This window comes from Schistocerca cancellata, chromosome 3 (assembly GCF_023864275.1).
Source record: "Schistocerca cancellata isolate TAMUIC-IGC-003103 chromosome 3, iqSchCanc2.1, whole genome shotgun sequence".
Lineage (NCBI taxonomy): Eukaryota > Metazoa > Arthropoda > Insecta > Orthoptera > Acrididae > Schistocerca > Schistocerca cancellata.
In genome coordinates, this window is record NC_064628.1 from 759,490,977 (window position 1) to 759,507,212 (window position 16,236).

Genomic DNA, 16,236 nt, shown 5'->3' on the forward strand with positions numbered 1-16,236 from the left:
GGCCTCCACGGTTACACTTCTGCGAATGGTTCATCCAACAATGTGTCAATGCTCAGTTCAGTGCAAATGTTCTCTTTACGAATGAGGCTTCATTCCAACGTGATCAAATTGTAAATTTTCACAATCAACATGTGTGGGCTGACGAGAATCCGCACGCAATTGTGCAATCACGTCATCAACACAGATTTTCTGTGAACGTTTGGGCAGGCATTGTTGGTGATGTCTTGATTGGGCCCCATGTTCTTCCACCTACGCTCAATGGAGCACGTTATCATGATTTCATACGGGATACTCTACCTGTGCTGCTAGAACATGTGACTTTTCAAGTACGACACAACATGTGGTTCATGCACGATGGAGCTCTTACACATTTCAGTCGAAGTGTTCGTACGCTTCTCAACAACAGATTCGGTGACCGATGGATTGGTAGAGGCGGACCAATTCCTTGGCCTCCACGCTCTCCTGACCTCAACCCTCTTGACTTTCATTTATGGGGGCATCTGAAAGCTCTTGTCTACGCAACCCCGGTACCAAATGTAGAGACTCTTCGTGCTCGTATTGTGGACGGCTTTGATACAATACACCATTCTCCAGGGCTGCATCAGCGCGTCAGGGATTCCATGCGACGGAGGGTGGATGCATGTATCCTCGCTAACGGAGGACATTTTGAACATTTCCTGTAACATTGTGTTTGAAGTCACGCTGGTACGTTCTGTTGCTGTGTGTTTCCATTCCATGATTAATGTGATGTGAAGAGAAGTAATAAAATGAGCTCTAACATGGAAAGTAAGCGTTTCTGGACACATGTCCACATCATATATTTTCTTTCTATGTGTGTGATTAATGTTTCTTGAAAGTTTGGCCGTACCTTTTTGTAACACCCTGTATAGGCTTAGGCCTAACTTGCTTCGACCTCAATAACAGAGAAGTCGACAGAGCTCTGAAAGTATACCTTGACGACACACGCCTCAACCACAACAAGGAGCCAAGGTACCTAGGGGTCACGTTAGGCAGAACCTTGCCATTTAAATCACACCTTAAAAAAGCTGCCAAGGTGAGAACAAGAAACAACCTCATCCACAAACTCTGCGGAACTACCTGGGGATCCACAGTAACAACTCTGAGGACGTCTGCGCTGAGCCTGGTATACTCTGCGGCGGAGTACTGTGCACCAGTATGGCTAAACAGTGAACAAAATCGATGTCGAACTTAACAACGCCATGCGCATTATTTCAGGAACGGTTAGGTCTACACCTAACATATGGATACATGTCCTGAGTCATATACCACCCCCCAAAGTACGACGAGAAGCAGCCTTGGTCAGGGAATACAAGAAGATCGAAGCAAACCCTGAACTACCGGTACACATCGATATACCTGATCTTAGTTTCAAGAGGCTTCGTTCAAGACATCCTCCTCTTGCTCTCGACAGCCTCACAGGGGCTGACGTCAACCCTTGGAGAAGAGAATGGCTCCAAAATGCCCCAACAACTTGCCATCTGATGCCTTTTATTACTGAGGCAGTTCCTGGGTTTGATCAGCCCCGCAAGATCTGGTCTAAGAACTGGACATGGAAGATGTGCTAACCTAACCTAACCTACTGACTCACTCTTCAAAAGGGGACTGCTGCCTTGGCCAGCATGTGACTGCGGCGCGCCTAACCAGACCATCCAACACATCAGAGAAGAATGCAGTGCCAGAGCGTTCAGTGGGGACTTTGAAGAATTCCTCATGGCATCCCAAAAATCCATTGAATATGTACAAGGACTAGATGTTTGTCTGTGAATATATGTAATCTTACGTAATCTAGAATAACATGATCTAATAATGAAATGTACTTAAATGCCATACGCTAAATAAATAAATAAAATCCACTAGTTAGGGTACTGAAAGATGTGTGCCTATTGGGTTCGTCACCGCCTAACCGAAGACCATAAAGAGCAACGAACGGCCATCTGTGCGGAATTGCTTGCGCATTAAGAGACTGAGCGAGAAGATTATTAATGCAGCAAGACGTTGTCTCCGACGTCGACGAGCAGAGTGGTTCTACGCGGGAATACTGGCCTTCCTAGGCGTCAGGCTCAAGTTCAGATTATGTTGAAAAACAAGTTTTTGTAGCCAGAAGAGTGGGGAATTTAATGTCGTTCATCATATTAGATGATTGAGGGAAGTCTGCAGTTGTGTCATTCATGATTTAGATAATGAAAAACGCGCCAGATACTTACGTTTTTGTGCTTAGCAGAACGCGTTTCGAGAATTTATTCTCATTTTCAAGTCTACATAATTAACTTGCGCAGTTTTCATTATTTAAATCAAGAGTGGAGAATACACTACTGGCCATTAAAATTGCTACACCAAGAAGAAATGCAGATGATAAACGGGTATTCACTCGACAAATATACAGGGCTATTACAAATGATTGAAGCGATTTCATAAATGCACCGTAGCTCCATTCATTGACATATGGTCACGGCACACTACAGATACGTAGAAAAACTCATAAAGTTTTGTTCGGCTGAAGCCGCACTTCAGGTTTCTGCCGTCAGAGCGCTCGAGAGCGCAGTGAGACAAAGTGGCGACAGGAGCCGAGAAAGCGTATGTCGTGCTTGAAATGCACTCACATCAGTCAGTCATAACAGTGCAACGACACTTCAGGACGAAGTTCAACAAAGATCCACCAACTGCTAACTCCATTCGGCGATGGTATGAGCAGTTTAAAGCTTCTGGATGCCTCTGTAAGGGGAAATCAACGGGTCGGCCTGCAGTGAGCGAAGAAACGGTTGAACGCGTGCGGGCAAGTTTCACGCGTAGCCCGCGGAAAATTGGCTCGTGCCACAACTGGAGACCGACAGCGCCGACTTCATCTTTCAACAGGATGGTGCTCCACCGCACTTCCATCATGATGTTCGGCATTTCTTAAACAGGAGATTGGAAAACCGATGGATCGGTCGTGGTGGAGATCATGATCAGCAATTCATGTCATGGCCTCCACGCTCTCCCGACTTAACCCCATGCGATTTCTTTCTGTGGGGTTATGTGAAAGATTCAGTGTTTAAACCTCCTCTACCAAGAAACGTGCCAGAACTGCGAGCTCGCATCAACGATGCTTTCGAACTCATTGATAGGGACATGCTGCGCCGAGTGTGGGAGGAACTTGATTATCGGCTTGATGTCTGCCGAATCACTAAAGGGGCACATATCGAACATTTGTGAGTGCCTAAAAAAACTTTTTGAGTTTTTGTATGTGTGTGCAAAGCATTGTGAAAATATCTCAAATAATAAAGTTATTGTAGAGCTGTGAAATCGCTTCAATCATTTGTAATAACCCTGTATTATACAAGAACTGACATGTGATTACATTGTCACGCAATTTGGGTGCATAGATCCTGAGAAATCAGTACCCAGAACAACCACCTCTGGCCGTAATAACGGCCTTGATACGCCTGGGCATTGAGTCAAACAGAGCTTGGATGGCGTGTGCAGGTACAGCTGCCCATGCAGCTTCAACACGATACCACAGTTCATCAAGAGTAGTGACTGGCGTATTGTGACGAGCCAGATGCTCGGCCACCATTGACCAGACGTTTTCAATTGGTGAGAGTTCTGGAGAATGTGCTGGCCAGGACAGCAGTCGAACATTTTCTTTATCCAGAAACTTCCGTACAGGACCTGCAACATGCGGTCTGCATTATCCTGCTGAAATGTAGGGTTTCGCAGGGATCGAATGAAGGGTAGAGCCACGGGTCATAACACATCTGAAATGTAACGTCCACTGTTCATAGCGCCGTCAATGCGAACAAGAGGGGACCGAGACGTGTAACCAATGGCACCCTATACCATCACGCCGGGTGATACGCCAGTATGGCGATGACGAATACACGCTTCCAATGTGCGTTCACTGCGATGTCGCCAAACACGGATGCGACTATCATGATGCTGTAAACAGAACCTGGATCCATCCGAAAAAATGACGTTTTGCCATTCGTGCACCCAGGTTCGTCGTTGAGTACACCATCGCAGGCGCTGCTGTCTGTGATGCAGCGTCAAGGGTAACTGCAGCCATGGTCTCCGAGCTGATAGTCCATGCTGCTGCAAACGTCGTCGAACTGTTCGTGCAGATGGTTGTTGTCTTGCTAACGTCCCCATCTGTTGACTCAGGGATCGAGACGTGGCCGCAGGATCCGCTACAGCCATGCGGATAAGATGCTGTCATCTCGACTGCCAGTGATACGAGGCCGTTGGGATCCAGCACGGCGTTCCGTATTACCCTCCTGAACCCGCCGATTCCATATTCTGCTAACAGTCATTGGATCTCAACCAACGCGAGCAGCAATGTCGCCATACGATAAACCGCAATCGCGATAGGCTACAATCCGACCTTTATCAAAGTCGGAAACGTGATGGTACGCATTTCTACTCCTACAACAACATTTCACCAGGCAACGCCGGTCAACTGCTGTTTGTGTATGAGAAGTCGATTGGAAACTTTCCTCATGTCAGCACGTTGTAGGTGTCACCGCCGGCGCCAACCTCATGTGAATGCTCTGAAAAGCTAATAATTTGCATATCACAGCATCGTCTTGCTGTCGGTTAAATTTCGCGTCTGTAGCACGTCATCTTCGTGGTGTAGCAATTTTAATGGCCAGTACTGTAATATGGTGTAATGGAATCGTGAATAAAACCCCACCTGCTTTCAGGAAAAAGGGTTGCATTACTTTTTGAACGCCATCGTATTTAACACATTAACTCATTTGTAAAGAAATCGTAAGTTTGAAGCTGTTTCATACATCGCAGTCCGATTCTTTAAATAATCCACGGTGAGGGGTTTACTAGTTATGGTTATGTCATGTTTATGTATGTTATTTTTATGTATTCATGGTGTGCTAATTGGCTGTATTTGATGTGGCACATTTTGATGCTACTTCTACTTATTCTAATTTGGGGTGTTACTTGTACTATTCTAATTTTGTCACGCCTTTAGGGATGCTTTGTGAACACGTTTGCCTGACCGAGGCCAGACGACTGAGACCCCTGTGTGTTTGCACGGCAGGCTGCTGGGCCGCGGCTCGATGTTCGTGGTGTCGCGGCGGCAGCTGGAGCGGCTGGTGGGCGACGCCGGTCCCTCGCTGTGGGGCGGCGTGCTGCTCGACCTGGGCGCCGGCGACGGCCGCGCCACCAGCGCCATCGCCTCGCTCTTCTCGCAGGTCTACGTCACCGAGGTCTCTGTGCCCATGCGCTGGATACTCGCCAGGAGGGGCTACCAGTAAGTCTCCGCCACTGCCGTAAGCGCCTTCGTGACCAACTGCCACTGCCGCAAGCGCCTTCGTGACCAACTGGATACGGTGCTGGGGCTCCTGTACGACAAGGTGGACCGAGGTGCAGCCAGCAACGGCGATACGCAAGCCGACATCGTATTAGAAGGCATGCACAACGCTGGGACCACACATGAGAGTTACTACAGCATGTCCATATGACACATTTTTGATTTTCAAATGCAAGTAAAAACACAATGAAATCCGGGGACGTTACCCCAACTGGAGAGGAATTACGTTTGGGCTTCCACAAGGCTCATTGCTGGGTCCACCACTGTGCCTCATTTACACTGTAAGAGAAAAAAAGACGACGCACTACGAAGGAGTGGGACGAAACTCGGTCGTTGCAATGTACATGTGCAGACAAACAAATGAATCCAAATTGAGAAAAATTGCACGATCTATTCAAGAGAAAGAGCTTCACAAATTGAGCAAGTTAACAAAGCGTTGGTTCATTTCTGACCCTTATACAAGCAGTTATTCGGCTTGGAACTGCTTCATAGACTTGTTGGGTGTCAGGCAGAGTGATATCATGCTGAATTCTGTCCAATTAGCCCATCATATTCTGCCTTTTTACATATTTCTGTATTTGAGTATGCGTGCCTATACCTGTTTTTATTTTAGTTTATTTATTTATTCATTTATTGGCACTTCAGTGTATAATCGGCTAACGACCACCAAACTTCTTCGCTACGCAGTTCATCCCCAAACGCGCTCAATACAGCCGACGCCGACCCGAACGGACGCTTTGATAGCGACGGTGTTCGCTCCCAAGGCTGCCCCTCGTGCCCACTACCCTTCACCCTGCACGTTCGCTGGCCCCATCACCCCTCTCGTCCGCGCCATCTCGCGACCGCGTCACGAGCGCCGAAGAGTACGATCGCCAGTGGAGAACTGATAGGACGAAAGCCGGTATGGTTCATATACGATCGGTGGACATAGACACCTGCCTAGATATGGTTGAATTAAACAATGTGTAAAGATTATGCCACACATGAGTGGGGGCTACGACATGGTATGGTTCATATACGATCGGTGGACATAGACACTTGCCTAGATATGGTTGAGTTTAAACAATGTGTAAAGATTATGCCACACATGAGTGGGGGCTACGACATGATCTGGGGTTAGTTTTCTCGTATCAGCAATGTGCCACATTCGATCTTCGGCAACACAGGTTGGAACTTGATGGAAAAATATTTCAGTTAAATGAAGTCATTACCAGGGATGCGGTGTCGTGGAGCGAGCCTTTCGCTAAAGACGAACCGATCAAACCTCGAACTAACCACGCTTAGACTTGATTCTCACGACCGTGCTTACAAGGGTACTGTGAAATGACTTTGGGTCAGCGTTGAGTCAGGCTTGATGGTAGGAATTTTGGCTCTGTTGGGAGATCTGTTAGGTCGCTTAGTTAAAAGAGGTACTGTACGCACAGAGGAAATAAAGTTTGAAAAGAAGGTACCGGTTTCTACAGATTATTTTGGTGCAGAGGACATAGGATTAACAAAGGGCTGTTAATTGCTAATATGGATATCCTGGATGAAGACGAAGAGGGCATGAGCGATGTCAGCCTCGGACAATCGCCAGACACCACTGAAACTGGGTTGGTTGGAGGGCCTTGTCCATAATGCTCCAAGCGTTCTCAACTGGGGAAAAATCTGATGACCTTGGTAGCCAAGGCAGGGTTTGACAAGTACGAGGACAAGCAGTACAAACTGCCGCCGTGTGTGGGCGGGCATTATGTTGCTGCCATTATGTTGCTGAAATGTAAGCCTGGGATGGCTTGCCAAAAAGGGCAACAAAACGAGGCGTGGAATATCGTCGACGTACCTCTGAGCTGTACGGGTGCCGTGGATGACAAACAAAGAAGCCTTCAGCCTGCAAGTCACATTGATTGGAATAGAATTATCTTCAGTGATAAGTCCGGCTTCGAAATGAGCCCCGATGACAGCAAAGACGTGTCTGGAGATTCCCTGGACAGTGGTCGGATATCAACCTGACTGTCGTCTGCCATACCGCTCAACAAGCAGGAGTTATGGTCTTTGGTGCCATTTTTGTAGCAGGACACCTTTGGTTGTCATCCGCAATACCCTTACGGCCCAGCAGTACGTCGAAGATAATCTACGCACCGTTTTGTTGTCCTTCATGGCATGCCATCCTGAACTTACATTTCAGCATCATGCCCGCCCGCACATGGCGGAAATTTCTACTGTTGTCTTCGTGCGCGCCAAATCCTATTTTCGCCAGTAAGGTCTCCAGATCTCTCTCCAATGGAGAACGTCTGAAGTATGATGGCAGAGTCCTCCAACCAGCTCAGGATTCTGACGATCCATCGCGCCGGTCGGACAGAATTTGGCACGATATCACTCTGGCTGACATCCAACAAGTCTATGACTCAGTGTCAAGTCGAATAACTGCTTTTATAAGGGTCAGAAGTGAACCAAGGCTTTGTTAAATTGGTCATTATGTGAAGCTCTTTCTCTTGAATAAATCATCCAATTTTTCTCAAGTTGGAATCATTTGTTTGCTGTACATGTACATCACATCGACCGTGTTTCGTCCCACTCCTTCGTTGTGCGTCGTCTTTTTTCTCTTAGAGTGTATACGAGGCAGAATGGTGGACCCAGCAATGATTTCCTTGTGGAATCGCAAACGTAATTCCTCTCCAGTTGGAGTAATGTCCCCGGATTTCATTGTGTTTTTACTTGCATTTGAAAATCAAAAAGCCGAATAACTGCCTGCATCAGGACCAAAGTTTGACCAACGAGTTATTGACTTGCTCAGTTTGTGAAGCTCCTCCTCGTGAATAAATCACCCAATTTTTCTGTAACCTTAATATTTTTTTGCGGTCGTCACTAGAATTGTACTCAATCCAGGTACACAAAAGCAACATAAGAAATGGTCAACAGTCTGCTTGAAAGTGTCATTGTCTGGTATTCTGCGAATGGTCCCACACTCATCTTAAAAGGACACAACATATTCAGTTCTGCAAACCTAGGGATACTACACCAATGATATGGGTAACACATGTTGAGGATAATAAATAGTGTGGTAAATTCAAAATTCTTAACTGTCCATATTGATGAGAATTAAACTGGAAAAAACACATTCGGGAACTCCTAAAACAACTTATTTCAGCTACATTTCTTCTTGAATCATTATGAATCCTGGGGAGAGACAAATGAGTAAGCTGACATATTTCGCATACTTTCATTCAATAACGGCATCTGGGATAATGTTCTGAGGTAACTCATCTTTAACAAAGAAAGTCTTCATTTTTCAAGAACGTGCTGCAGGAATAATGTGTGGTGCTCACCAACGATCATCTTGAAGACACCTGTTTAAGGAGTTAGTCATTTTGCGTACTGCTTCACAATATATTTGTTCCCTCATGAACTTTGTTGTAAATAATCCACTGCAATTCAAAAGGAACAATGACATACATAATTACAGTACCAGAAGAAAAGTGACATTCATGAAGATTACCTTTTGCACAAAAAGGGATGTACAGTGCTGCATCCAGAATTTTTGATCACTTACTCAGTGTTATAAAATGTCAGACACGAAAGTAAAATTTGAATAAATTGAAAAAGTTTCTCCTTGGGAACTCTTATTCCGTAGAAGAATTACTGTTATTGTAATGCGTGAGGGGTGGTGGGTAGCAATTACTAACACAATTCTTTATGTTCATTAAAAAGCCAAGCTTGTAAATGAACAGCATGCGGGCACACTTATAGAGAAATTTGTGATATGAATATAAAATCATTTCTTTCCATATCATTACGATTTATCGTGCGAATGGTCCAAGGGACATGGAACTAGCTTCGAAACGTACATACTTGCAGTTTGCAGCATCATGTGAAGTAACACAAAACGTTTTGTACAAAAAATAATACATTGTTACTTCTGCATTCGTAAAATGTTTAGACGGTACTCTGCCTCAACTTCTGTGCGCACAACAATCGTTGCGGGTGATGGAGGTTATTGCATCCAAAATTCTCCTGCTTACATAGCCAAGCTCACGTACAGGCGAGCAGTAGACCTCTCAAGAAGAAATCCAGAGGAGATCGCGGTGACCACTTGGTTGGTCCATCACGTCATATCCATCGCTCTGGAAATGTCCGATCCAGAAAGTCGCAAACATGGCAGTGAACCATCCTGGCAGAGGATCACATTTGGTTGATACGGAAGAAGTTGAGGAACAGTAAATTGCGCAAGCATGTCCAGATAAACGGTCCCTGTTACTGTTTGCTTGATGAAGAAAAATGGGGTAACTATGTTGTATTTCATCAGAGCCGCCACACATTCAGCTCTTCGCTGTCTGTCACATGTTCCCGATAACTGAGCAGATTTTCTGAACCCCAAGTGCGAAAGTTGCGCCGATTAACCTTCCTACGTTATGGGAGGTTGCTTCGTCAGAGAAAACGACATTTCGTAGATACTTAGTTGGGGGTTTTGTCCGATGTAGTCCAACACTGCGATAGCAAACTCATAGCGAAGCTGCAAGTGGTTCTACTCAGTGCTTGCACAATGTGAACTGCGTGCAAACGAAGTAGTATATGCAGCACCTTCTGGTTATTCAGCGAGGGATATTTAGCTCTCGTAATGCTCGGCGAATTGACTACAACGAGCTTCTTTGGAAGGTTTCCCTGAACTCCTCTACCAGTTCATCAGATGTTCGTTTTCTGCCAGAACGTGTCTGTCTGTGTATTGTACCACACTGACTAGGAACATGTCATACCAAGCCTTAATTGTCTTAAGATATGGTGACTCCTTTTGAAATTCACATCGTAAATTCCTTTGGACAGCAATGGATGATTTCCTTTCCGCGTACCACGCCACGCAATATGCTTCACATGATGACGCAAACCGCAGGTACATGTGTCTCGTAATTTTTTAATCGGATCTGAAAATCACGGAGGTTTAATGTGGACACTCAGTTTATTATTATTATTATTATTATTATTATTATTTGGGGGAAGCTGCGTCATCACTCTTCTGACGGGTTTGATACGATCCGCCATGAATTCCTTTCCTGTTGTAAGGGCACCATTATCGATACCCGTATGAAAATATCGATAGCAGCAGCTCATTTGTGGTGCCTGCAATATCGCTGGTGCTGTAGAAGGTCTGGACGTTACAGGTAGCGGATCATCGGAAGACGGCGTGAGCTCTCGAGTGGTGAAAGTGTCTGTCGGTGTTGTTACATGGGCTGTAGCCCAGAGCTGCGAACAAAAGTTTGATTCTGAAGTGTGCTAAAACTAGAAGCATTTGTGCTTTAATATTCAAACGAAGTCATTATGTGCAGTAAAAAGGTGTAGAACCGCGAGTCTGAGCAATTTTGAAGATCGTAGATTAAGGCCCCCGTAGGCGACAAAATAATTTGACAAACTTAATATGTTTGCCAAATTATTTGTCAGTGTGCTACATTGCTTTACGTGTTTGTCAAACATATTGTTTGAAAGAAATTCTAAATGACAGCCGATTTGAGAAACAACTGTGATCGTTTGCGTATGCGTTTATAAAACACTAGCTGGTTTCTTGTGGAACTGTAATGTATAGCTCTTAACTGGAGCAGATTTCGAAGATACAGAAGTTTATACTTTGCATTGCACCACATACATCGCCCGCTAATGTCAGGATACTTCGTGACACGATAAACACCATGTGACAACTACTTCAAAAATGAAGTTAAGTTTGACAAACTTGGTTGCTAGGTCTGCGCGCTTGGTTGAGAAAGCCCGTGGATAACAGACAGCTAATTTCACAAACAAGATTGATCGTTTACAGGCGCGTTTATGTGAATGTTAGCATGGCAAATAAATTTATTGGATGACGGTGTTTAAATGTTGAATTTTTGGTGAAGTAGTTTAATTATTCGTAACGAGAGGTGAATGTAACCAGTATCTGTGGTTAAGCGAGCTCAGTGCTTTTCCATACATAACCCGTTTCACTAGTCCTATAGCAGTAAAGTTGAGTGAATTCTTCACTTAAATTCAGAGACGAAGGTCACCGATTTTGCTCGTATTTCACTCGATTTTAGTACGCACTTAGAAGCTAATGCTATTTTAGTACAATGCCCTTCTCAGGCGTCAAAGAGAAATCGAGACTGAAAGCTCTACGACCCTGTCTAGTACAGTACTATCCGGGAGCGCCAGCCGTGGAGCAGCGGCTAGAAGTCTGCCCGTACTGAGAGTTCGAGTCTCGTACACTTGTATTGCTACAATGAATCCTGTTTCTTCGGAGAGGAATAATAATAATAATAAAAAGAAGAAATTAACGCAACTAATCGAAATATCCATACCCAATACAACAAATATACAAAAGAAAACAGGAGGAAAAATAGAAAAATACATCCAACTGGCTGAGGAAGTCAAGGACATGTAGCATCAGGATAAAGTTGACATTATACCAATTATACTATCAACTACAGGAGTCATACCGCACAATATCCACCAGTATATCAACGCAATACAGCTACATCCAAACTTATATACACAACTACAGAAATCCGTAATTATTGATACATGTTCAATTACCCGATAGTTCCTAAATGCAATATAACATATACCGTACAGTTAAAAGGAAGTGACGCTTGATCAAGGTCCGCGTCACTTTCCATTTTTAACCAGACTTAACGTCTGAGAAGTAAAGAAATAATAATAATAATAAATACGTTTCCCATCCTAACTTTCATCAAGATCACATCAAGAGTCCATGACCCATGAAAACTTCTGTCATCATCATCAGCATCTGAAACAGCCGGTGTATTTTTCTGATATTTTCAGATATTTCATATTGAGAATGTGTCAGCCATTTAAAGAACAACAAAATGGAAATTTCGGTTGCAGATCAGAGGCGACTGTAATGGGTGCAAAGTGTAAAAACAAAGGTAAACTATCATTTTAAAGTCCCATGTTCAAGAGGTGTCAGATTATTTTAAAAAACTCCAAAAAATAGGCGGTATACATACTTGCTTTTTGGATCAAGTGGACGGAAACGAAGCTGTTTGGAGAAAATGTCTTTACATCTGATTCAGGCATTTTTGATGCCGAAAAGAAACTGCTGATTATGTGCCAGGTTCGCGGCAACTGTCATTACGCCTAACAGCAGTGAGACAGATTTTACATAAGATTGGCGTCTCTCTCTGACGTTAAGATCGGTGAGGTTGGAGATTAGGAGGAGGATAAATAAATAATTGTCGCGTGACTAGGGCCTCCCGTCGGATAGACCGTTTGCTGCGTGCAAGTCTTTCGATTTGACGCCACTTCGGCGACTTGCGCGTCGATGGGGATGAAGTGAAGATGATTAGGACAACCCAAAACCCAGTCCCTGAGCGGAGAAAATCTCCGACCCAGCCGGAAGTCGAACCCGGGCCCTTAGAATTGACATTCTGTCGCGCTGACTACTCAGCTACGGGGGTGGACAGGAGGAGGATGTTAACGCATTTATTCTTGATTTGTACCGCACAGTTTGACGAGTATAAGGCAACACTGATGTAACATGCTCAAAATTTTGTTGACACATGGGGCCGACACCAATCTTCGGTGCAGGCCATCATTATAGGAGATGAGACGTTGTAGCAGTGTGTAGGGTAGGCGGCCAACTCACTCACAGTACTCGGCTGACGGCATCAGATTTACACGAACGGTCTCGAAATGTGACGCCTGCTAAGTGTTCCCAAGAAACTGTTGTGACCAATCGAGATGAATTTGAAGGCGCGAATGCAAAAGTATTTTGTTTGTTTCTTCTGTTTCCTGTATTTTATCCTAACATTCTCTGAACTCTTTTAGACATCCATGGTATGAGCTGAAAGAAGACAGCAAATAAAATAAATACAATAAGTAAAAGATTTATAACTTGTTGAAGAAGGCACGACGTAATTTCGAGAAATGTAAAGACAGCGAAAACGCAAGAAAACGATTGAGATGGAAATGCAGGTGCATGTTTCCTATCTCCAGGACTCCCAGATATTCGCTTTGCAGCTAAAAAGCTTGGTTTCTGTTTTAACGATGAGGATCAGCGTCTACCACGAAAGCGACCTTTTTAGATTGCTTTTTGCTTGATGTTTGCTTAACATGTCGTGTAATCTTGCTGCGAATCCAGGATTACTAATTCCTAATTGAGTTCAGGGTGTAAACCCTGTTCATTTCACGAAGAGCTGTAGTCTCCGTAACTCGGTGAAGAGTGACGTGTCTTGGTAACATACGGCCGTATGCCAGTTACCGTTGCATTACCACAGGCCGTTTCAGATTGACTGATGAGCAACGCATTTCAAGCTACCATTTTTAGGGAGCATATCTCTCTCAAAAACAAGTATGTTGTATATATGTGTTTCTCTTTATTTGTATCAAGGACTCTGGACTCGGTGAGTTAGAATAGAACAATGAAACTCCATGTTTTTTGTTGTTTAGTCACCAGTCGGAAAAAGAATTTAACTTTTTTGAACTTTAAAGAGCTGTTTGTGTAAATTTTTGAAATTTGTGTAGAGTGTTTTACGTAATCAATGGTTTGAACATGAAAAGGGTTCTTCGACTGTCTTGACCCAAAAAACAAGGAGGCTTTTGCAACAACTTCAGTTAGTTGTTTCAGTGGCCAAGAGTGTCTATCCTCTCGGAATCACTTAAAAAATCTCATTTCAACTTCCATCACATCTTTCGTTTGTTTTACATAGCTGTAGGCAGTAACTGGTCTCATAAAGGTTGTAAATACCTTTTGGATCGTCTTTTGTACCACGTCACTTCATTTTTCTTTCACCAAAGCATAAAAGCTGTTAATTATAAATGGATCATTTGTGTCATCTCTTGTATCTTTCGGTAAGGACTCTGACTTATGGACTGATGCTTCTTAAAGTTTTGGAACGGGTCGTCTCGTGGTCTGCTTTTGGTAAAAGGAATATTAATTTTGTGCTCACTCGCATACATTTTTTAATGTCTTTGACTTTTTTTTTGTTAGTCCAAATCCCCGTTTGGTGATACATTTCCCTGAGTTTGCTAATTCCACTTCTTTATCTTCTGGAATAAGTGGCTTGCTTCCAGCCGTAGAATCTGCGATGAGGAAATAAGTCCTTCTTTAATTCATATTTTCTGGGTGTACCTCTGATCTCTGATGCTTATACTGGGATTTTCAGTCGCTTCTGTAGCCCATCGCAAGCAGCTGCTCCTCTGAGTAGGATTTATGTTTTCCATCAATCTTCGTGGAGCTTTTTCCAAAAACTAACACTTTTGCAAGGAATAAATCAGTCTCACCTTGTTGTGAGCGATCACAATATGCTATTTGAAAGTTACCCAAAGCATATGAAACTCAACGGTTTTTTTCCAAAATTTCATTCTCTGCCACACTAATGCCTAGAAATTTTATTCCTTGCTTCAAGAGTGGAAAAATTTCCTGTTAAGGGACCTGCTCCTGCGTATATGCAACTTAGCACGACTGCGATGCGGGTATAAGCACCGACATGTAGCCAAGGGGTGAGTGTGATATTCACGTCTCTCCGACATGCGTGCAGTAAATGCAGAAGCTTGAACTATGACGATGTCGTTACCAAACGCGTTCAGACAAGACCAATGTGCTGTTATTCTTTTCTTGACTGCCGAAGGTAAAACACCAGAAGACCCGAAGTTAAAATCTTCTGGGTTATTAGGCCGCGTCCTATTTCCTCTAAAACAATAGACGTTTCGACCGCTCTGCTGGGATCTTCTTCAGGATTTTCCAGTGTCAACTACTGCTAGAACACTGTCAAAGACTAGTGTCGCGTTCTCTTGTAAACGGGAGTTTTCCCCTCGTTTGTGCTCGAGGAGTGGTAGTACTGGTTAAAATTCCCATGGCTGCCATTGGTGGGCCATCGTCATAGATAATATCCCCGCGCTGATGCAGAAGAGGGGGCGTTCTTGGCTAAACTCTTGTGGATACTATTGGTGGCCCTTCGTCATTGATTAGAAAGGCACTATTCCATACTTACACTGGAGAAGGGTTATTGTTTGAAATTCGTCCTACTGTGATGGTCCACCAATAGTATCCACGAGAGTTTAGCCAATAACGCCCCCTATTCTGCATCAGCGCGGAAACATTAGCTTATGACGATGGCCCACCAATGTTAGCCATAAGAATTTTAACCAATACTACCACTTCTCCAGCACAAACGCGGGAAAACTCCTCTTTATAAAAGAACGCGACGCTGGTCTCTGACAGTGTTCTAGCAGTAGTCGACAGCGGAAGATCCTGAAGAAGATCCCAACAGAGGGGTCGAAACATCGTTTGTCTTAGAGGAAATATGAGATGGCAGAAGATTTTAACTTCAGTGACAATGGTCACGAAAGCCTGCAAGCTTACATACCAGCAGACCTATCGGAGAATGAAAAATGTGTATGGGGTAGCTTGTCTGGTGAAAACTACCATTGTGGAATGGTGAGCCAAATTCCGTGCTGGTCGCAATTCAACACAAGGCGCTGCTCGATCTGGGGGAGACAATCGAACACCCATCCCCCCCTGTAGTCCTGATACGTCTCCATGCGATTATCGCGCCTTCAGCCCCTTATAAAGATCTTGGAGGGTCGACGATCCCTGTTGGACGAGGATGTGCTGGAAGCAGCTATGAAATTCTTCACTCAGTATGACATTGTGTTTCACCAAAAGGATATCTTGTGGTGGTTGGATAATTGCCTCAGTGCTGACAGCAGTTTTGTCTGACTGGCATAGCGATTCTGGATTGTACAGCCATCGAAAGGAAACTTTTTGATGGGCCCCTTAGAATTCTGCAGAAAATTTAGCTACTGTTGATGAACAATGTAAAACTGAATTAGAAGTTGTTGAAACAACTACAGTCTCTTAATCAGTGCTTCTGCAAACGCAGTAAGAAATTAAGTTTATTTCAAAATATATGCCCGAGAAAGATTGTTCTAAAAGAAAATAAAAACTGTTTGACCGA

At 44.0% G+C, this 16,236-nt stretch overlaps 1 protein-coding gene across 1 annotated transcript in view; it reads left to right on the forward strand.

Moving 5' to 3' along the window:
• The window catches only part of LOC126176554 (protein-L-histidine N-pros-methyltransferase-like), a 118,228-nt gene that overhangs the window by 77,680 nt on the left and 24,312 nt on the right, over window positions 1–16,236 (forward strand). Inside the window, exon 2 of the mRNA XM_049923713.1 lies at window positions 5,014–5,263. Coding sequence (XP_049779670.1) covers window positions 5,014–5,263 — 250 coding nt within the window. The remainder of the gene's footprint in view (window positions 1–5,013; window positions 5,264–16,236) is intronic.